The sequence below is a fragment of the Branchiostoma floridae genome, chromosome 3 (genome assembly GCF_000003815.2).
Source record: "Branchiostoma floridae strain S238N-H82 chromosome 3, Bfl_VNyyK, whole genome shotgun sequence".
NCBI classification, from domain to species: Eukaryota; Metazoa; Chordata; class Leptocardii; order Amphioxiformes; family Branchiostomatidae; genus Branchiostoma; species Branchiostoma floridae.
In genome coordinates this window covers 22,191,986-22,212,568 of record NC_049981.1, presented here as the reverse complement: position 1 = coordinate 22,212,568, position 20,583 = coordinate 22,191,986, and the positions used below count along the sequence as shown (strand labels likewise).

General features: G+C 42.2%; 1 protein-coding gene across 4 annotated transcripts in view; it reads left to right on the top strand.

Annotated features, from left to right (window-relative positions):
• LOC118411039 (sodium- and chloride-dependent GABA transporter 2-like) overlaps window positions 1–20,352 on the top strand; it is a 36,927-nt gene extending 16,575 nt beyond the window's left edge. For 3 of the 4 annotated variants that reach the window (XM_035813044.1, XM_035813046.1, XM_035813047.1), the window contains exons 3-15: window positions 5,113–5,244; window positions 7,601–7,745; window positions 9,760–9,903; window positions 10,295–10,427; window positions 11,465–11,599; window positions 12,036–12,139; window positions 14,177–14,301; window positions 14,954–15,066; window positions 15,474–15,611; window positions 16,166–16,298; window positions 16,698–16,798; window positions 17,380–17,550; window positions 17,995–20,352. In XM_035813044.1, the coding sequence (XP_035668937.1) occupies window positions 5,113–5,244; window positions 7,601–7,745; window positions 9,760–9,903; window positions 10,295–10,427; window positions 11,465–11,599; window positions 12,036–12,139; window positions 14,177–14,301; window positions 14,954–15,066; window positions 15,474–15,611; window positions 16,166–16,298; window positions 16,698–16,798; window positions 17,380–17,550; window positions 17,995–18,129 (1,709 nt within the window). In that variant the 3' untranslated portion in view covers window positions 18,130–20,352. Of the gene's footprint in view, window positions 1–5,112; window positions 5,245–7,600; window positions 7,746–9,759; window positions 9,904–10,294; window positions 10,428–11,464; window positions 11,600–12,035; window positions 12,140–13,341; window positions 13,467–14,176; window positions 14,302–14,953; window positions 15,067–15,473; window positions 15,612–16,165; window positions 16,299–16,697; window positions 16,799–17,379; window positions 17,551–17,994 lie in introns of all 4 variants that reach the window. The other variant, XM_035813045.1, reaches the window with a different exon arrangement.
• The last annotated feature ends 231 nt before the right edge of the window (window positions 20,353–20,583 follow it).

Sequence of the window (20,583 nt, the reverse complement as noted above, 5' to 3'; positions counted from 1 at the left end):
TCGACCCTCTGCTTGAAAGAGTATCTCAGATCAAGGAGGTTTCAAAAAGGACTTCTGTCTTTCTTAGCGTTTACAAAAGTTTGCAGACATTTGTCCCCCACCGTTCATTACAGACCCTCATACATGTTGGAATAGAGATCTCTTTCTTTCTCTCAACGACTTTTTAAAACCTCCTTGCCCAAAATGGACCTCCTTGCTCAGACCATCTTTCCGATCATCTACTGGCAGTGGTTTTGTCCTCTTGCTGACCCCTTGCGGCATTTTTTGAGGCAGAGGTCAGTGACCCCAGCATGACCTGGACCTAACAAAGCAGTTAGCAAGTCACTTTCACATGTGGAGTCAGGCAAGATGCGATGTATGAAATACCGCTTGTCAGGAGTACGGACACGCCACAGCTCCAGGATCTTGTAGGGAAGTCCAGATGTGCAGGTCAGAATTGCGAGGTCGACCGTACTACTACTTAGCCCATGGCTACTTCCCCTCAGCCAATGAGGAGCCCCCATTTTCTGTTGATATATCCACATAGTATGGTGCTACGAAAAAAAGTGTGCTGCTATTTCATGCAAATGAGGAAAAAAACTGTGGTGATATCAAGAAAACTGTGGTGATATCAGCCTGAAAAGTGTGGGTGCTATACGCATGTGACCTGTACTGACCAACCCTAGCTTACCTTTGAGCCCATCTTCTGGGACTAGAATTGTGTCATGTGATAACTGACCAATCCCACTCTTCACTTCTAATTGCCCAAAGGAATATCACCAGACTTTCTGTCTCTCTGGGTACCTTGGCCGGGAAGGTACCCAAGATTAATGACCGTGTGTTGTTACAGCCTGAGACTGTCTGTCACAGCTTTTCAAGCAATAACAAGAAAGATTGTGGACTTTTAGGACAAAATAAAGTAACATTTTGTAAAGCTGATGAACTAGAAAAGCTTCGGGGAAGTATGCCATGGGCTAAGTTAGTTACCCCATGGCCTTGGGCTCGTTTTCTGTGTATATCACCAGGCCCCCCACCAAGGGGTTTCTAGTCTCCCCGAGGGCGAAGCAGATCTTTTCTAACACCAGATCTTTGTGTAGAAAATTGCGGTTTAACTTTTCCAGAATGCCTGTAAGGTGCACAGCCAGTAAAGCAGTATGGTACAAATAAGGGTTAATTCCTACCTGACGGAAAACTCTGTTCTACTTGAGTAGGTATTCAGGGCGTGGCAGTGCCATGATTGATGTTCCGATCCTCGTCTATCCCCGCTGTTCATGTCATCTCCCCGTAGAGCAAGCAGTGAGCATCATCCATCAACACCCGTCAGCTTCCTACGCCCTCTGCCTTCTCGTAAACAAGAGACCGCTAGAGTCCCTGGAGCCTGTGCTGTTACAAATTTTACTGTGACTATAAATGTTTCTACTTAAAATCACAAATGCACTCGTTATGCAGTATGCGGGACAGTTCTATACCCTTTGAACCAAAGAAGAAGTCAAACTCAACAATTAGGTAATGAGGCGTATATGGTGTCGAAACGCCTGGTCCTTTGCTACAGATCGAACCAACGAATGAAACCAACGAGTGAGCGAAGCGAATGGGGTGGTTTTATGAGGTGGATATATCAAAGGACCAGGCGTTAACGTTATTATCATTATATAGCTTCTTGACAGAGATTACAGAATGTTTTAACTTTCGCCATTATCACTTGACAATTTTCCATTTTTGGGGCGTAGTTAAAACAATAGCATGTAGAAGAGAAACATGAGACATACGTACATCTTCTATCAGATGTAGGGGTGGAAGATCGTACTTTTTTTTGACTGCCTGGCTTCTGTGACAGTTCCTGGTCAGAAAACATCTCATTACATCTGCTTAGAGATTAGAACGCCCTTCCAGATTAGCATCCACAGCCGTCTTCTGACAAATCTCCTGAGGTGATAATAGGATTTTCTTAGGAAATACTATTTAAGCATCTCCGCATATGATAAATCATAGTCAGAAATCATTTATTGTACTTGCATGCATACTGATGTTGAGGTACTGTCAATTCTAAACGCGTAACATTCATTTGTTTTAAAATAGATATATTGTATGATTCGCCCTTCATCGTTTCGGTGGCAAGATCATGCTCCTGTTGAATGTGATGAACAAATAGCTGGTTTTCCTGCTGGTATCATCGACAGTGTGTGAGGAATACGTAATGACTCTAACACACTCCTCAGGTCGCCACCCTTCGCTCTCCAAACGCGTTTCAAAGGCGGTACAGCTTCTCGTAGGGCAATGGGGTCACCGGAACGCACACATTTTGGGATCGAGAACCAGTACTCTCCAAACAGAGGTAGAAGGGGGTGGGGGGGGGATCCCTTCTTTGGACAGAAAACGGCTGCCAATCAGCAGGAGGTAAAAAAAACCGGCCTTCTCCATTCGACCTGTGCTTGAAGAGAGTCTGTAGAGAGCGTACAAATCGCTCGGCTGCAGTGGCATCGCTATCCTGGGAGCCAGACAGGACCGGGGAGCTAGCGAGTTTTGTTCGGGGACCCAAGGCAGTCAGCCAGCAGATCTCACATTAGTGCTCCGGGGAGTTTAAGCTCCCCGGGTGCTAATAGGAGATCGGCGGGCCTGACTTTCTTGGGCCACCGAATACACTGTCCTAGCTGCCCGATCCCGACTGGCTCCCAGGGTACGGCGTCGCCAACTTTACTACAACTTCTGTTACTGTGAAATACCTCCTACCCTGGAAAACAAGACTTTTAGCCAGGGTCGGCAGAGAATTTGTTCGGCAGCCGAGTCAGGTTTTCCCGAGGACTTTAAGATAAGCACACCGGGCACTTGTCAAGCAGGGAGAGTTTGCCGGCGTAGCTAGTTCCCTGTTCCCTGCCCGGGTGACTCTTGTACCATTCACTATACCAATGGTATATACTAACAAACAAGAATCAAACAAACAACAAAACAGACAAACATTAACCTGGAGACTGCAACTTTCGCAGATAGGTCACTGTTTCATATTTGATCTGCTGAATAAAGCTGTGCCGAATCTTAAAAATCCGGCAGTGAGGGCTTACCACCGAAATATTTGTACTCAGAGTCCCTCGTCATATTTACGCCATTAAATACGAACCCGTTTTGTTGATTACTGTAAATTTGCTTCCAAATTTGTTAGTCATGGTTTTCTCTACGCTTGCATGTAACTATTCTGTAATGTTCCTCTCTACATTGCCTTTTCATCAACAATGTCTACTACAGCTTCGGGGTGTGCGCGGGCCACCTTGTGATATGCTCTTATCGTCTATTGGCATATTGCTAACTTTCAGACACTATAGTAGTTATATACCCTTGGTCGGCACCCGGGTTGCCCTCGGCAAGCATTTGCAGCGATTGTCGGCAATATGCACGACTGTGAAAATGTGATGGAACTCTTCTGAGACGTTCTGGCGTTATCGTGCCGTCGCATTGAGCTGCGTTACTGGTTTTCGAAGCGCAGTTTATGATGGCTATCAACAACCATTAGGCTTGTTACAGCATCAACGCAGTTTCTTCTTACAATGTCTTTATTTCCCAAGAGCTAAACGTCTACAAGAAATAGTGAGTTTGCAAACTGATATAAAAAGTTTCGTTTCGCCCGTCGAACAAAGTTTTCTAGAATCATTATGTATCTCTCCTCATATGTAAGTACTCATCTGCCTTCTTTTACCTCGCTATGGTTTCTTGCAATCACCTGACTGTGACATTTTTTTTCACGTCCGCCATCTTGGTTGGTTAAAGACGAAGGTGATGTATGAGAAACGTTCGAAACGGTTAATTCCAATGCCCTTCAGTATTCCTGCCTTTGACTTTTCTTCTTAAGAATACACCAGACTATGAATAGGTTTTTAACAATGGTTGTATGTGCGTTCCAAATGGGCAGGTGACAAGCCCAGACAACATCTCGGCGCTGTCTATAGTTTGTTTGCATTAGTCAGTTACTCCATAACAACGCATTTGAGTATAGACTCTGCACAGACCTTATTGGTGACAGAAACTGAGAAATATCTGCGTGCAACAAACTATAATTTCGACGAAGGTTGGACATCCAGGTAATAAGATGCACCAAAAAGCAGTTACTCAAGCAACAGGATGTGATTTTAGAAACGGTCGGACGTTTCAGACAACAATCACAACTTTTTGGCGAAAACTATATTGTTTATTGCTCTACATTTGTAACATGCAGAACTATTGATGAGTGGGATAACCTCCCTCACTGCGAGGTAGAAAGAACCAGGCTTTTTCAAACATTTACCACACAATATACCCTAGCTTTCACCCCCAACGTTACACTGATTTCTAATGTACCTCAGCGTTAATTGATACGCTATATCAAATGTGCCAACAAGGCTTTTCATGTATCGTCGGCATGGAAGAACGACTCAATTGTTACTCAATAAAATGCCATATTTCCTGCGACTTTCTTATCCGTAATCGGAGCGATTCGTTGCGAACACAGATCGAATACAGATCGTCTTTATCTGCCTGTGCGACAGGTTGTAATGAATCACAAGCTTCCTGTCACGGTGTGAAATGCTAATAGAAATATGTCAGACTTATAGTAGGCTGGCATAACACCCTTAATGATACGATCCCTTTTGCGCCGGTGCCCGTATGGGTTGGGACCCTCGAGCTCCGAAGCCATAAGTTTGATCCGTCGGACTGCCGGAAGGGGGTACTCTGTGTGTTTTATGCACGGGTATGTCACGGTGTTTTTTAAAGTCGCCCCGGTGGGTCCCGGGTTAATCTTAACTGCAAGTTGATAAAAAAAAAAAAAAAACAGGGACCCGACCACGCCTTAAAATAGCCCGGTAGCCGCAAGGTGTTCCAAATTGCCACCGGGTAGCACAGAGAACAGCCCATAATATAATAGGACAATCTTTTTCGGCAATAAGAGGGCCAAATTTTGTACGACATATGTACGACTATCCCACTAGGGCATCCTGGGCGAGATGCCTGTTAAGGGGGTTTTGCCCAGTAATGTAGTAAATAGAATTGAGTAGAACAGGTCAGTTTGTGATCGTAAGACGAACGCACGACAATCTAAGGCCCATGTGTAGCGTTATATGGCAAACACATCCTTAACACTTCTTTCTACACGAATATCTTCTACAGGCGCCTTTCTCATCCCGTACTTCATCTTCCTGTTGGGGGCAGGCATTCCCACGTTCTTCCTGGAGATCGCCCTGGGCCAGTTCATGAGCCTCGGCGGACTGAAGGCCTGGAACCTCTGTCCGCTCTTCTCAGGTAGGACCGCGATATATGTGCGGTGAAGGAGTTCATTATGGTTCAAAACATCAAAACATGTTAGATTTTGTGTGGGTGTATTTACAGTGTATTTCATAAGTGTGAACATGCACAAACTCTGACTATCTGATAGATTGAATTAGATGTTACCAAAATGGAACTCAAATTCGGATTAACTAACTACAAAGTACTCTAGGCATTCTTGTTCTGAAAACGTTGGAACGAAGCGTTCCTTGATAACATGTTCAACTCGATGGAACGTCCACAGCAAGGCCGATGGAGGAGGCTAGAGAGAATGTCTACAGCTGCCATGCATCAGTTAATTATGTATATCTTGTTGACTACAATACTGTAATGTTTGAACGTTTCAATGAAACCATCAACAGCAGATATGATGGTGATCAACAGCAGCAATAGTCTATAAAGATGATGCCCGCGAATGATTGATGTACAAAGTATCAAGCATTTATTACTGTGTCAAATATTAACTGGAAACTTCAGCTTGAAATTTCTTTAACAAATAAACCTTAAACAAAATATAACGATAAGAAAAAAAGTGATACAGCAAATGTTTTTGACAATATATGTATTGTTTTCCAACTCAATACGTTCTATGGAATTTTGATTTACTTAACTTGTCGAAAACTGTACAGCAAGTTTTCCTGTAGCGTCAGTTACCTAAACGACCTCACGTGTATGCAAGTCCCCGTATTTAAAGAAAGACGACGCCACAACTTGCCGTAAGCGGAGCGGGATTGTAGATATCGCAGGGTACTTACACCGTTGAGTAGACGGATTTATTACATCGACTCGCCAAGGAGCCAAACGCCCACCCGCGCTCGCGCGTTAGCTCCTACTGGGAGAACTTTGGGCGGCTTGTCTGTCATTCCAATGCGAGCTACAGGCTGTGCGGTTTTCTCTATCAAGATAAGGGAAGCTGGGAACAGGTGGAGACGTCTGATAACCGCTCGTGATAGAGCAGCGATCATTCTTGCGTCTCCAAATGGTCCGTCATTCTCACCTTCGGCGTCAAAGGGGAGGAGAATCGTCACACCTTGTCCGTCATTGATGACGTCACAGGTGGCAGGTGACAGCCACGGGTGACAGTTACAGATGGCGACAGTAGGGAACTAGCATACGTAACCGCTCATCTAAGGACAAGTGCTGAGAAAAATACTACCTCGGCATTTAGACATGATAGGGATGGGATCACACCAAAAGGCGTAACGTACGGTTTTAGACTTCAGAATTACAGCGGGTGTGTGTCCTTGAATGTCCTTGTCAAAGTTAAAATTACACAAGAAGTAGAGAAAAAGTGCGGCTGAACGAGCATACATATCCGATCATCGAAGGACAGGTGCTAAGAAACATACTACCTCGGCATTTAGACATGATAGGCATGGGATTACAGCACAAGGCGTAAACGTACGGTTTTAGACTTTGGGTGACTTTTTACATTCACAGCGAGGGTGTGTCTTCAGTGTCCTTGTCAAAAAGTTTTAGTTACACAGAAGTAGAGAAAAAGTGCGGTTGAACAAAGTCGTCACACGCTGGCAACAGAAATTAAAGTGATAAAGGTTACAGGAATAGGACACAACTCAAACAATCCGTCTTTCACACACCACGATGTATTTGCAACTACATGTGTTCAAAAGAGTACCAATGCATCTTTTGAATAGCCTGAGTATCATCAGTTGCTAAGTTAGCAAGCGAAAGTCGTGAGCCAGCGGTTACTACGGAGGATGATGCTCAGGCTATTCAAAAGATGCATTGGTACTCTCACAATGACAACATTATTGAAATGAACTGCCAGCAAACTTTAAGCGTTCCATTTTCGTGAAAATATTTGCATGGGGTGAAACTATTTCTTTTTTTATTTATCGTTGCCTAATATTTCTGACATCCAAGCTATTCTTGACTCTTAAGCAATTTTTTTTTCCAAAATCTTTTTAGCTGGTAACGTTACATGTTTGTGCTTCGAACTTATATGTTTTGTGTTGCCGCGACTATTTAGTTGGTTATTTTATAAAATCTAAACACTGTCGCTGTCGTATTTCGATGAAAGGGAGAGCAAAACATGGATCTTGTTGGACAATTGGCGCTGTGTATAGATCAAACGATCGTTAAAAACCATACTTTGCTCCTTTGTAGTTTGCAATTGACATAACTTGTAATCTTCAAGCAGATCCTACGGTAGCATAAATTAGTATCAAAAGCTGTCAGAGGAGTGAAGCCGGCCTAGGAGTGTGTATACGACCGTCTGACTCCCTTTGACCGGCTATACTTCTTGGCCAGCTTTGATACTATCTTATGGCATCTGCTTGGTGATTAATAATTAGTTTATCGTGTTCTTCAGGAATCGGAATGGCGTCCATGGTGATTGTGAGCTTCCTGAACATGTACTACGTGATGGTGATGGGCTGGGCTCTGCACTACTTCTTCGCCTCCTTCACGTCCGAGCTGCCCTGGGCCACGTGCGGCAACTGGTGGAACACAGACAGGTGCGTGTCCTCAAGTAACCTCCTTCGCATGACTTCTGGAATCACTCGTGTCACTGAAGATGTCTTCGCTGGCGGCGTCGATGCGTTTGAGAGATTTGACAGAACGTTCAACGAATTTCATCGATAAAATACGAACCTTTTTACGGGAGGTGTCTGATACGCGATTCTCAATACGGATCTCTAATGTCGTGGAGATCGTATTTGTGCGCATAAATGAACCTAGTCAATATTGAAAAGCTGTTGGTGCTGGGCTTGTCCAACGTCCTTGGCTTGCCGGAACTTGAAACTTGTGTGAGTAATTTTTCAGCCTCGCCCGAGAAAAAAAATCACAGCTTTGATTTTGGGGAATAGCTACGACTATAATACCCCCCTCACATTAGGCGAAAATCGATCGGAAGACTAGTCTACGAGCTCTAAATGACATTTTCGTGAGTAAGACGTACGGTGTTCTCGCGATCATCTTGCGATTTTTAGGGATCGCCGGCGATTTTCAGGAGTCGTACGATGGTCGCGGTGCAGCGAAACATGTTCTTAATACCCGCCTCACATTAGGCGCGATTCGATCGGAAGACTAGTTTACGAGCTCTAAATGACATTTTCGTGAGTAAGACGTCCGGTGTTCTCACGATCATCTTGCGATTTTTAGGGATCGTCGGCAATTTTCAGGAATCTTACGACGGTCGCGGTGCAGCGAAACATGTTCTTAACATAAGCGACAAGTCGCAGGAGATCTCGGAGATCGCAGAGCTCGTTACCGAGTCGCAGATCGTGCGTGCAAATCGTGCGTACCTCGCAAGGGTATCGGTCAATAGTCTTGCGTCAATCCAACGATTGAAGACCAATAGGCGAGCACAGACCTAGTTTTTTATCGTTCGCAACGTTCGGGCGACGTTCGCCCGACTTCCGTTTGTTTACAAATATTGAATTTCTGGGAATGTGAGGGTAATTCTAACATTGTGGCCCCTGTGGTAGTATGTAGGCTGACTTTGTGACACACATTCCTATCTTGTGTCATTTCTATTATGCCCGCGGATTCCAATCATTGGTTAAAAATATTCCGACAACAAAATAAGCAACATTTATCGATCTCTTGCCATTTTTTTTTGAGGAACGTTTTGTGTTACCTTGTCCGCGTGCAAGAGGTCATGGGAGTTTAATTATCATAGATTTATTCACCGTCGATTGTACGAGCCTCGCTTATACCGGTAACGTTTGTTACATGCCCTGTAATGCATTACCAATGGGACCGAAAATGATAAGTTGCCATTTTTTTGGCTATGGTTAAAAGAGGAATTTTCCTAAACAACAACGTAGTTTTCACTGAAAATAAAGCCGATTTATTTTTCGACCAAAAAATGCCATTTTCGACATTTCAATGAGAACGAGTGATACTTGAGACACAAAGTTGCACAGATCGCATACGAAGTACTTCTTTTTATTGTACTATGAAACTTGAGGTAATACCCCACTTGGCAACGCATTTTCTGAGTGATATAGACAAACATAAAAAGCCCAGAAAACGTGGCGCCGCTACGGTTGTGTAAGAGCAACAGTCAAAGACAGGCATTTACCGATAGACCGTTTTGGTTTTGATACCGTGACGGTGCATTGCCTGGGGACAAGATGTCTGCGAGACGATCTAGATTTATACATACTGTTCTGCATACGCCATCCACTTCTAAAGTCTCTTAAGTAAGACTTAAGTGCGGCTTCTTCAATAGATAGAGTACATTTAGATCACTTTCCGCAGTCCATTTAGATAAGCATTTAAAGGCGTTCTGATAAACAAAGAAAGACGGCCGAACTGTGCGGTACACATTTTGATGTTCAAATATTTTCTGTATTATATATACAGTCACCATGAATGAGTATATATGAAAATATTTCATACAAGGTAAAGAAAATCATAACGATTTTTCGTACTTACTAGCTATAGTATGAAAACTACAATATTACTAGAAGGTTAATAGAACTCTGGATGATAAAATTGATGTCAATATTTTTCTATCCCAAGATGCATTGCGTCAGATGAGGAGATAAAGAAGGCGGAGAACAGCACGATGAATAGCACGCTCCTCAACGTTACCATGACAACTGTGGCTCCCAACGCCACCAATGAGAACGCAACTCGGATTGCCGCATCCCTGGAATACTGGAAGTACGTCGGTCTTTGTGATATTTACCTCCATGAAATATCCATTGCAGTTTTTTTTAATGTATCTCTTGTCCCGAACAGCTTTTGACCTCAGGACAAGGTGGGTCAAGTTTCAGTCCGCTAACATTGAATTGTGGACCTGCAGGGGCATTTTTGTCATAACATTCCAAAGAGGATAACTGAAGAAAGGAATGCTGGATGTCGACTATTTTGGACATGCAGGTAGCTTAGGCAAAGATGTACACAATGATATGAATGCTATGCAAATGAGGACTAGATCTGCATAATCAATGAGGAACTTCAAGAAGCACATGGAAAAAATGGGAAAAAATATGATATGAAAGTTTTTTTCTGTAGGCACATTTTTTGATGATCTGTTGCTTGTGTTGCCCAGCAACCGTGTACTGCAGATCTCTGGTGGCCTGGACCAGCCTGGCTCCATGCAGTGGGAGCTGATCCTGTGTCTGCTGCTGGCCTGGATCATCGTGTACTTCTGCATCTTCAAGGGAGTCAAGAGCACTGGCAGGGTAAGGGCTACTGATAGAAATGTTTGTTTGCAAAAGGCCACACTGATTTGATTCTATGAATAACAACCCTTGGGCACCCCAAAACTGATGTGGGCATGCAAAAATTCTTGATATCAAAGTGTGGTGTGTGCTTGAGGCATGGCTCTCCTCAGACATGGGACCTCTCCTCTACATCCCATCCAAGAAGATGCTCTAGCCAAAGCTAGGTACTCCTTTCCAGCTGATTACCTTTGGGAAAGGAGGTTCACCTTTGATGGGGATACTGTTTATGGTTGTTTTTGTGCGCAATAGCCAAAGCTCTTGGGCTGAAATGGTCATTGCTGACCGAAGGGAGCCATATACATGTATTGTGTGTTCACACCTATAACTATCCCTAAGATGGATTTGTATGAATTTTTGCATTTGGGCAGTTATTGAGGTCCCGAAGAAATATGGAGACTTGGGGCCCCTTAGCAGTATTTTGAGGTACTGCAGCTTTACAGGCTGACTCACCCTTCCTGAAAGTCGTGTGATATATATAGTGGTATATGGACAATGGTTCAAGTGAGGAAATGGGTGTTATGTGCCTCCCCAAAGGATGTCTGTAGCACATTACAACTTGCTAGGTATTTGAACCCAAAGCCTTTATATTCTAAGTCAACAACCTAACATTACCATTTATTGTCAAGTATCATTATTGCAATTACATGCTTTTAAGTTAGTGTTCTCACTGTGTACTTCATCATTCAAGTTTCATTCAGGTGCCTTTTCTTATTTTCTATGACTTCATAAAATTTGTCAGTCAGTATTCCTGAGTTTTCTTGTTCATTTGTTCATTAATATTCACCACTCCAATGGAAGGGGCGAGGGAACAGGTGAGAACACTTTTACCAGCCTTCATCCTGACATATCAAATACAATGGATACAGATTGATATACTTAAATGAAAGACGACATACCAGTTATCAATCACAGACTACAGATTCCTTAAATCCTGGCAGGAGGCGCACTTACGTGTAGTAGACTTGACTGACTTTCTTTTTTCCCGAACCTCTCAGGTTGTGTACTTCACGGCGCTGTTTCCGTACGTGGTGCTGTTTATCCTACTGATCCGGGGGGTGACGCTGCAGGGAGCCGACATCGGCCTGGAGTTCTACCTGAAACCCAACATAACCAGGCTCGGAGACCCACAGGTAACCTTTATCCGTGGGGTAGCCTTTATCCGCTGCTTTTAAACAACAGGGTATTTAGGGAGACCCACAGGTAACACTCGCTCACCTTTATCTGTGGGCTAACCGTTATCCGCTGCTTTTAAAAACAGGGTATTTAGGGATATCAAGTCAAAATTTTACCTGGCTTAACGAGGAAGACACAACTAAGGTCAACTCTTATGATTCCGATGGGTGCCCTACGACCACCACATTAAAAACTAAGTCAGGTACCCAGTTATACACTTGGGTGGAGGGAGTATAGTTGTTTAAAGTGCCATTTTCATGGGCATAAGATTGGAAACATGACAGGATTCGAACCCAGGACCACTGGGTTGAGGGCCAAATACACTGCTGTGACGCCACGTGGCACTACAGTTGATCTTATGTCAATTCTGTATCGCATTTAATACCTTTACAGGTGTGGATGGATGCAGGAACTCAGGTGTTCTTTTCCTACTCCATCGGTTTGGGATCTCTCATCGCCCTGGGCAGCTACAACAAGTTCAACAACAATTGCCACAGGTGAAAAGAATGTATTATTAAACTTAACAATCTGTTGGTAGAATAATTCTTCAATTTACAATCTATAATTTACAACAGATATGTCCACTCATAGGGACTTCAACTGTGTTATCATTAGCTTACACGGTTATGGTGAAATAGCATGAAAATCTTACACTTCTCTGACTTCTTTGAGTCAAGTATGGTGAGTATCTATTTCATCAGAGCACAGGGAGAAGTAGTAGTAGTAGTGTCCATTTTTTTATTATACTGCTGCTAGGATCCCTGAGACAGGTAGAGAGCAGTCAGTTAGTCTTCACATCGTGCTTCCATGCGGCTCTGTCCATTGGGTCCACCCCTGTTAGACTGCAATGGCAAAGACTTTGCTGGGAGTATTTGAGTATTTAATAACCTTGCATCATTGAGGCACTTCTTATGATCATGTGTTGTGTCTTTTGTGTTGTATCGTGTTGTTTTGTATTGTGTTGTGTTGTAATGTGTTGTAGCTGTCCGTGGTGCTGAAGTAGTAGTCTGCATAATACTTGAGATATTCTGTCCTCTGATTGCACACTCCACGTCGTCATACTAACAACTGCTTACAAGATCAATTTATTTTCAGTGCACAGGGATGTGCTCTTACCTCTACTAACTCCTCAATTGCCTATATTTGTATTCTGTAGCCAATAGACACATGTAAGTTTCCAGGTGGTGATGTTTGGTCCTTTTTTTCATGCACAAATCTGTCTCCTTTCTACATCGACATTCTATATTATATACAAATGTTATGATTTATTGACATCTGCACAGCTTTTGAGTATGCTCTTTGCTCACGTGAATAGATTCATCAGGTTTTTAAGTCACAAAATAAGATCCTTTGTACACAACCAAGGGCTTTATTCAACTGACGTTTTGGTGATCGTCTGTCACCTTCCTCAGGGCAATTCTGACTGGTTCACACTGTGCTGCAGCATAGCACTAGCTACTCTTTGCACAGTCTACAACGCTGAGGTGTATAGATATATAGTAGAGTGGATTCATTCCTCAAGCTACTGACATTGTGCACACTGCAGTCATCCCTCAGTATTAAAGACATCCGGAGCCGCATAGTTCAAGTTTTTAACTTTTATTCAGCCTGTTGGCAGAGGTGTATAACCTTAGATGTTTTTCCTGTTGAGTGAAGATTCTACACTAACTCCAAACTCAACGGTCTTTTGCCCCCACAGGGATGCCATAGTGTTCGCCTTTGTGAACACTGGCACCAGCCTACTGTCGGGCATTGTGATATTCAGCGTCCTGGGCCACATGGCCATGCAGCAGGGTGTATCAGTGGGCGAGGTTGCAGAATCAGGTACAGTATACTGATGTCGTTTCCTGCCAACAGGGTGCCGATTTTGGGGAGTTTAGGTGTATAGAAAGCAGAAAATCTCGCTGCTCTTCTCACTTTTTATTCTACAGGGTGTTGCTTTTTTCTAGCTGCAGTTTTGGGTGTCTTCTACAACCTTGCAGTGCTCAATTAACACTTGCTTTGAATGTTGTCTGAGCTAACACTTACTTCTGAGTCTGAAGTTCACAGCTGTATCTATATAGTTTCCATTTCATTTGCAGCGCGTTACTATATAAGCCTTATCTTTCCAAAAATGCCAGTGCTTTCACGCTAAAAATATGATGATGGGGACACGAGGAAGCGATGGGTTTTGTCTTCTCCACCACTTCTGAAGAAATTTGTGGAAAGCAGTCCCTAGAATGACTCCAGTAGATATTTTTCTACATGTTATAAATTCCTTTACAGCTCCTTGGTTGACAAGGTTATATCCTTTAAGTGTTTGAGCAGTTTATGCACGTTTCACTTGCAGTATGCACCGCCTATTCTCATTAGGGTATAAGGTTCATACCTGTTTCTTCTTATCTCTTTCTTGCCACTTGTTGTCAGCAATTCCACCATTTCAAGTGTTGCAGAATTCCAGAAACTTACTAACCATTGTGGTTCAAAGGGAACCTCTGAATCTGATGATGAAATATCCAGTGGAATTGCTGAGAACATGTCTAATGTGTTCTTAGGGATGCTGTTGTCTTCGCTTGCGTGAACTCTGGCACCAGCATTCTATCTGGGATCGTCATCTTCAGCTTTCTGGGTAACATGGCGCTCCAACAGGGAGTGTCCGTTGCAGATGTGGCAGAGTCAGGTAAACAGACTGGGATTTCTAAACCTTTCCCCGCTATGCTTGAATTAACAAACTATCCCTGAATCTCATCTAGCTGAGCTTGGTCCTATGCACAAATGATTGGCATTGCAATGGAGGGAACAAATTGTGTCAAAGATATTGTTAGAAGAGTAACAAGAGAAATTAAGAACTTCAAAGTTATAAGCTACTTGTGACTGACCACTGCCAACCAACCCACCACCCTGCATGCTTTAATGTTACACAATCACTGACTTTTAAGGCCTGTCTCCAGGACCTGTCCCACCATCCCAGGACAGAAATTTGGCAATGCTTGTTGGGCTAAAAAGAAAAATTCACTCTGTATGTCCGTTTAAAAAATCTGAGCTTCTTGACCTGAAATTGATGAAAATATGTGTTCAATATAATAACTTGAAATGATGAAAATTCTTAAACAGTGAGTGAAATGGAAATTCTAAAACAATGTAATCTTGAGGCAGCATTATATTCTTGCATTGATACAAGCAACGTGTTAGAAGTCTCAGTAACAAGACAAATTAAGAACTTAAGGTTATGAGTTACTTATGACCAACCAACCAACCAGACTGCATGTAATACAAACGCTGACTTTATATATTTTTGATACCAGTGATGTGATTGGTTCTTTATGCTGCAGGTCCTGGCCTGGTGTTCATCGTGTACCCCAAGGCCGTGACCCTGATGCCCCTGTCTCCCCTCTGGGCGATCCTCTTCTTCTTCATGGTGCTGCTGCTGGGGTTGGACAGTGAGGTAAGGAGGACGGGCTTACAGTTTTTTGTTTTTTTTAGAAAAATGTAACGCTAGTTCATCTTTATCAGCGAAGTTACCTATCTGTTGTTTTTAAGAACTGGGTACATAGGGATATCAAGTCAATGGATAAAGGTGAACTAGCTATAGGGTTAAGTACCAAGGAAGTAATCTCCAAGCAAATAAAGGATCTGACTTCAAGTAAGCATTTCAAAATCATTACAGTACTAATATTTTCAAATTGACAATATTGCATTTTAAAATTTTTTAAACCATTGTCCGTTGACTTGATACCTCAAAATACTTGGTTTTTTAAAACAGAGGATATAGAGTCGATTCCATTCACCAGGAGGGTATTTAGACAATAATTTGTCTTCAATGAACCTTTCAACATTTCTTCTGTTGTCCAGTTTTGCGGGGTGGAGGGTTTTGTGACGTCGTGCCAGGACATGTATCCGCACATCCTCAGGCGTGGGCACAACAGAGAGATCTTCATCGCTGTGGTTTGCTTCGTGAAGTTTCTCATTGGACTCGCTTTCTGTACCCAGGTAAGCAGCTTCTGTTTGCTAAAGAATATGTTTCTGAGGGATAATATTGAACAGGATTATTCTTCAAGCCGAGGTTGAGTCGCGTAGATATAGTAGTCGGGATTTTTACCCAAGAGGAGACAGCCGGTGAAAATCCAGACTATTATATCTACGCAACTCAACCTCTGCTTGGAGAATAGAACAGGATAGGATAATGACTGATGCGGAATCACTTAGAATTTGAGAGAGATTAGCTGCTCATCACTGGTACAAGGATGCCTTGTGCTTGCAAGCTTTTAGTAACGGCTGCAAGGGGGATCCAGCCACATGCAGGCTGCAAAAACTAGGAGGTCAGAGGAGAAAACTGGAGCGAAAACAAGATGGATACTGGCAAGACTTTAGGTGTACGTAGGGGCCTACACTATTTACTTTTTAAAGCGTCATAGTACGAACCCTCTGTTAGGCTGCGAGACATTGTAATGATGATTGTACATATACATAATATGCAAATCTATGTGACCTTTATGTAATATGTATATGTTAATAACCTATTTCTCCATCTTCCCTATGCTTAGGGTGGGATGTACGTCTTCCAACTGTTTGACAACTACTCGGCCAGTGGAATGACCTTGCTGTGGGTGACCTTCTTCCAGGCCATCTGTATTGGGTGGTTCTACGGACTGGGCGATCGTGTCGGCTGGAACTTTGGTATGACACCGTTTCTTGAGCTGTCAGTTTTCTTGTTACTTTATTGGAAATAACTGGGCATATACATTTTTGGCAAGCGAGAATCATCAGCTGTATCACACATAATTTGTAGAGTAGAGGAAATTAAGACAAATATAGTCAGTAAATGTCTATAGAAATCTGTAAACTCCCTTTGCACATATTTTTTTTCACACAATACTAACTCCTACAATTCTTTTTTTGTCTGTTACTAGCAATTCATGGTACATGTAGCTGTTCCTTAAGTATTTGATAGCAAGGTAGCTATAGAATTAACACTACCTCTAGTCCTCTATTCTGTGTAACGTCCAAAATCATCATCTAGACATTTGGACTATACCAACACACCTGGAAATATCTAACCTTGTTATTTTTTTGTAGGCAGCACAAAGTTCTACTGGGACATCAAAAGCATGGTCGGCTTCCGGCCCATCATCTGGATCAAGATCTGCTGGATGGTGGTGACACCCATCATGACAATGGTGAGTGACAGTTGATAGGCGATGCACGAACTTCAAAACTAAGACTAAGATCATTTCACAGGCTTTGTCATTCTATATAATCAAAAGACCGAAAGACTAAATAAACATATTAAACTATTTGTAAAGTCAGTTGTCCCCACTTAATACTGTCTGGATGCAATAAAAGACACTGCCATTCTTAGTGTCCTACATAGCACCTTACAACGACCGTCACAGCATGTCTCCTGTGCACGTCAAGGCCACGTTATAGCGTGTTCAGTGACACCGTGTCACTCGTATACCTGCAGCTCGCGTTTAATCTTAGTCTTAGGTTTCATCCTTCATATACAGTATCTTCTATTTTGGGTTACTTGTTTTAGTACCACTTGCAATGAGTGTTGTTTGCGTAGTTAGAAAGTGTGAAACACTCTTACCTGGTGACTTACCCGTATTGCAAAATCTCTGTGGATTCTCTAAATTATTGTTTAGGACTGTCTGGATATGCAGCTTGTACTCTTCAGCACAAACCCGTTGTGAGGTGGTTTCCAGATATGATATACAAACATTAGCAAACATAAACAAGTTAAGTTTTGACCTTGCAGGGTATCTTCATCTTCTCTCTGGTGAAGTACCAGAGGCCGACGTACAACAAGACGTACACGTACCCGCCGTGGGGCGAGGCGATTGGCTGGCTGATGGCGCTGGCTTCCATGGTGATGATTCCCATAGGATTCGTCTACAACATCCTGACAACAAAAGGGACCTTTTCTGAGGTAAGGCCTGGCACTTATTTATTTTCTTGGGTCTGGGTGAAAGTATGGGTTGCAGGTCGAGGATCTTAAGAACGCTATGGGGGACAGAAACGTTTGGAAGGAGAGAGTGGACCGGGTCCGGGCAAGCAGCCCGCGATGATGATGATGACGGGAGGCATACATCATGAAGGCAAAGAGCTAGGAGGAAAACCTCAATACACCAGTAATTGTAATAGGCCTCAAAAGTAGCTTTTTTCCTTATTGTCCCAGGAGTGTCCCCCAAAGAAATTCCAACTGTCCCAAAGTAAACTTGAATTGTCCATGTCTTCTTTTGCACAAAGAAGGCTGGTAGTACTATAAAAGTGTAATAGCATTAAGGTATTTTCTGCTTAACTTACGTTCATGAAAAATATGATCTTGCATTACACCTTTCGTCATCTAAAGATGATTTTCATCCCTCCACAGAGAATACACACCCTTCTGACTCCCATCTACACGAAGCGGAAAGAAGAGAATGGTGCAGTTGGAGAGGAGGCCAATGCTATCGCCATGGTGGATGGACCGAAAACAGACCACGACAAACAGGGCAACATGCTGTGACCGTGAAAACCTGTCTTTTCATTGACCTGGCAAACCCTACCATCCCAAGGCTTTTGGAGGGTCTGCATGAGGGGTTCTGATAATGTTTTATGCTGTATTCTGAAGAACCCCCTAAAAGTATTATGCTAATATCGAGGAAGGCTGTTATGCAAAATTTTGGTCGTCTCGCTACGAATTGCGTGAAAAATAATGGGCTTTCTCACATATTATGGAAAATCAAAATATGGGCATATGGGCTCTCCTTTTGTTTTGTTTGCTGGCTTACAGTCAACCTATAAAGTTTAAAGGGCTTGCTCAAATCATTTAGTCTTTTCCAGGATGTTAAATCTTTCCTTATTTGGCCATATTTTTCATACATGCCAATGAAACTACATGTATGACATAAATATTATGTGTGCTTTTGCTACAGAGCAGAACCAATCATTTTTAGGCCCATACTTTCAGATGGTAAGACTATACTTGTCAGGCCCATGCCATAGTCTCATTTTTTGCCTGGGGATGCAATAAATGACATGATGATGTACTGACACTCTGTCAGTATGAAGCTCACACAATTTCAACATCGTCTTGAATAAACACACATCAAAAGGATTTCTGTGTTTATTCTACTATCATGAAGATGTAGATGAAGTGTATTTTTCTGTGGACTTGTTGTAAGGGATATTGTGAAACTTGATGTTATGGTACAGACTTGTGCAGACTGTACTAGACTTGCCATAGGTGTTGTTTTGTGGGGTAAGCATTTACTGTTAGTATGATGAATTTCTTTTTCAAGAAAATGCTGGAGTGTATCATTCTTTTGCCTTTTTCATGATGATGTAGCCTCAGGTTTTAACATTTTGGCTGATGGCACACATAAGTATCCCTATGTAATGTAGAGGAAGGGGTATGGCATTTCTGTACAGTTCAAGAATGTTTATGCTTGAGAAAACAAGCAAGAGCTGTGGATATTTTGGATGTAGGTAGCCAGTCCTCTGAACACTGGGCGGCTGGTAATGGTTTCCTAAGGCTTAGATCAAGTCCAAAGCCTTAGAAATCTGCCATCCATCCAGGTCTGTGCAGTAAGATGTAGGCAGCATTGCAATTTACAGTGGAATGAAGTCAAAGGTGGTGTCCATACGCACATAAATTGTGAGGCTTATGGAGCTGAAGTCTTTAGCTGCTAAGTTTTTTAGTCGCGGTGTATGTGGGTTTATCCATAATGGATATTGCATGTTCTTTTGTGCATACTTATTGCTTTTCAAGCACAAAATATTTCATGATAATTCTGAAAGCAGGAAAATTTGTCGATTCTCCTGCCATCCTCAGCTTTACTTTCTATTTTCCCCTCTCTCCTTTAACTACCTGCAAGCAGTTTGGCATGCAGTATTTTTTCACTGCCTTATGTTTAAGTGAATATATAAAACATTGATGAACTTGACTTTTATCTGACAAGCTGTGGAATTACATGTGACTTTATGAGTATAATCATAGTAGTGGTAACATATGATTGTGGGTTATTCTTCTAACTTAAAGGTTATTCTAACATTTCAAGAATTGCTGTATTCTGCTGTAAATATGTAAGCCTACATGAACTTGTTATAAGTGAATGTAAGTGTGTGTAGGATCTAAGTGTTGTTTTGCTCACTGTCATATGATCCTGAACTACTGTTTATAAGCATATGTTGTTATACATATCATAGAACACACATTGGCTAACATCTTTACCAAATCCTTCAAATCACAAAAACACAAACAAAATTCAGCTGAAGTTCGGTCAAATTCATGTATTTTTGTAAGAATTTAAAACATCATCAGAATTTGTAATCATAACTCCGCCCTCTAACTTTATCTTAAAGAGAAGGATCTAACAATAGTTCACCTTTATCCGCAGAGTAACCTATATCCGTTATTTTTTACAACGGGGATCGACAGACAGATGTAGTATTTTGAAAATATTGCGATTTAAAACCACCGTCTGTCAACCTTGACTACCCTGTTCATTAAAACATCGGATATAGGTAACCCCGCAAAAAAACTGGCACGAATGGCAACCATTCGACCCTCTTACTCAGTCACTGTACATTATATAGTGCATTTGATGTGGTGTGATTTGGACAACTAGTTTCATTGCAATGTAGTAGGATGTCTAAAAGTCGTGTGAGGTGATCTTAGAACGTCAGTTTTTAATCTTAGATGGGTGATCACAGATGTGTCAATAAAGATGGATACCTAACCCCCAAACTGCCTCCTTTTATTTATTTCCCTTGGGATTGTACTATATCATTGACTTTATCGCAAAAGATATCACCACAGCACTAGACTTTTTCGGTTTAATGATATCGTTAACCAGGCTGCACAACGGTGGGTCAAGTAAAAAAATTCTTTCCCGCAAACTTATCCTAGGGCTAGGCCACAAAAATATCAATATACAACTCATACAGACTTGCAGATATCTACACACAAGTGTCAATG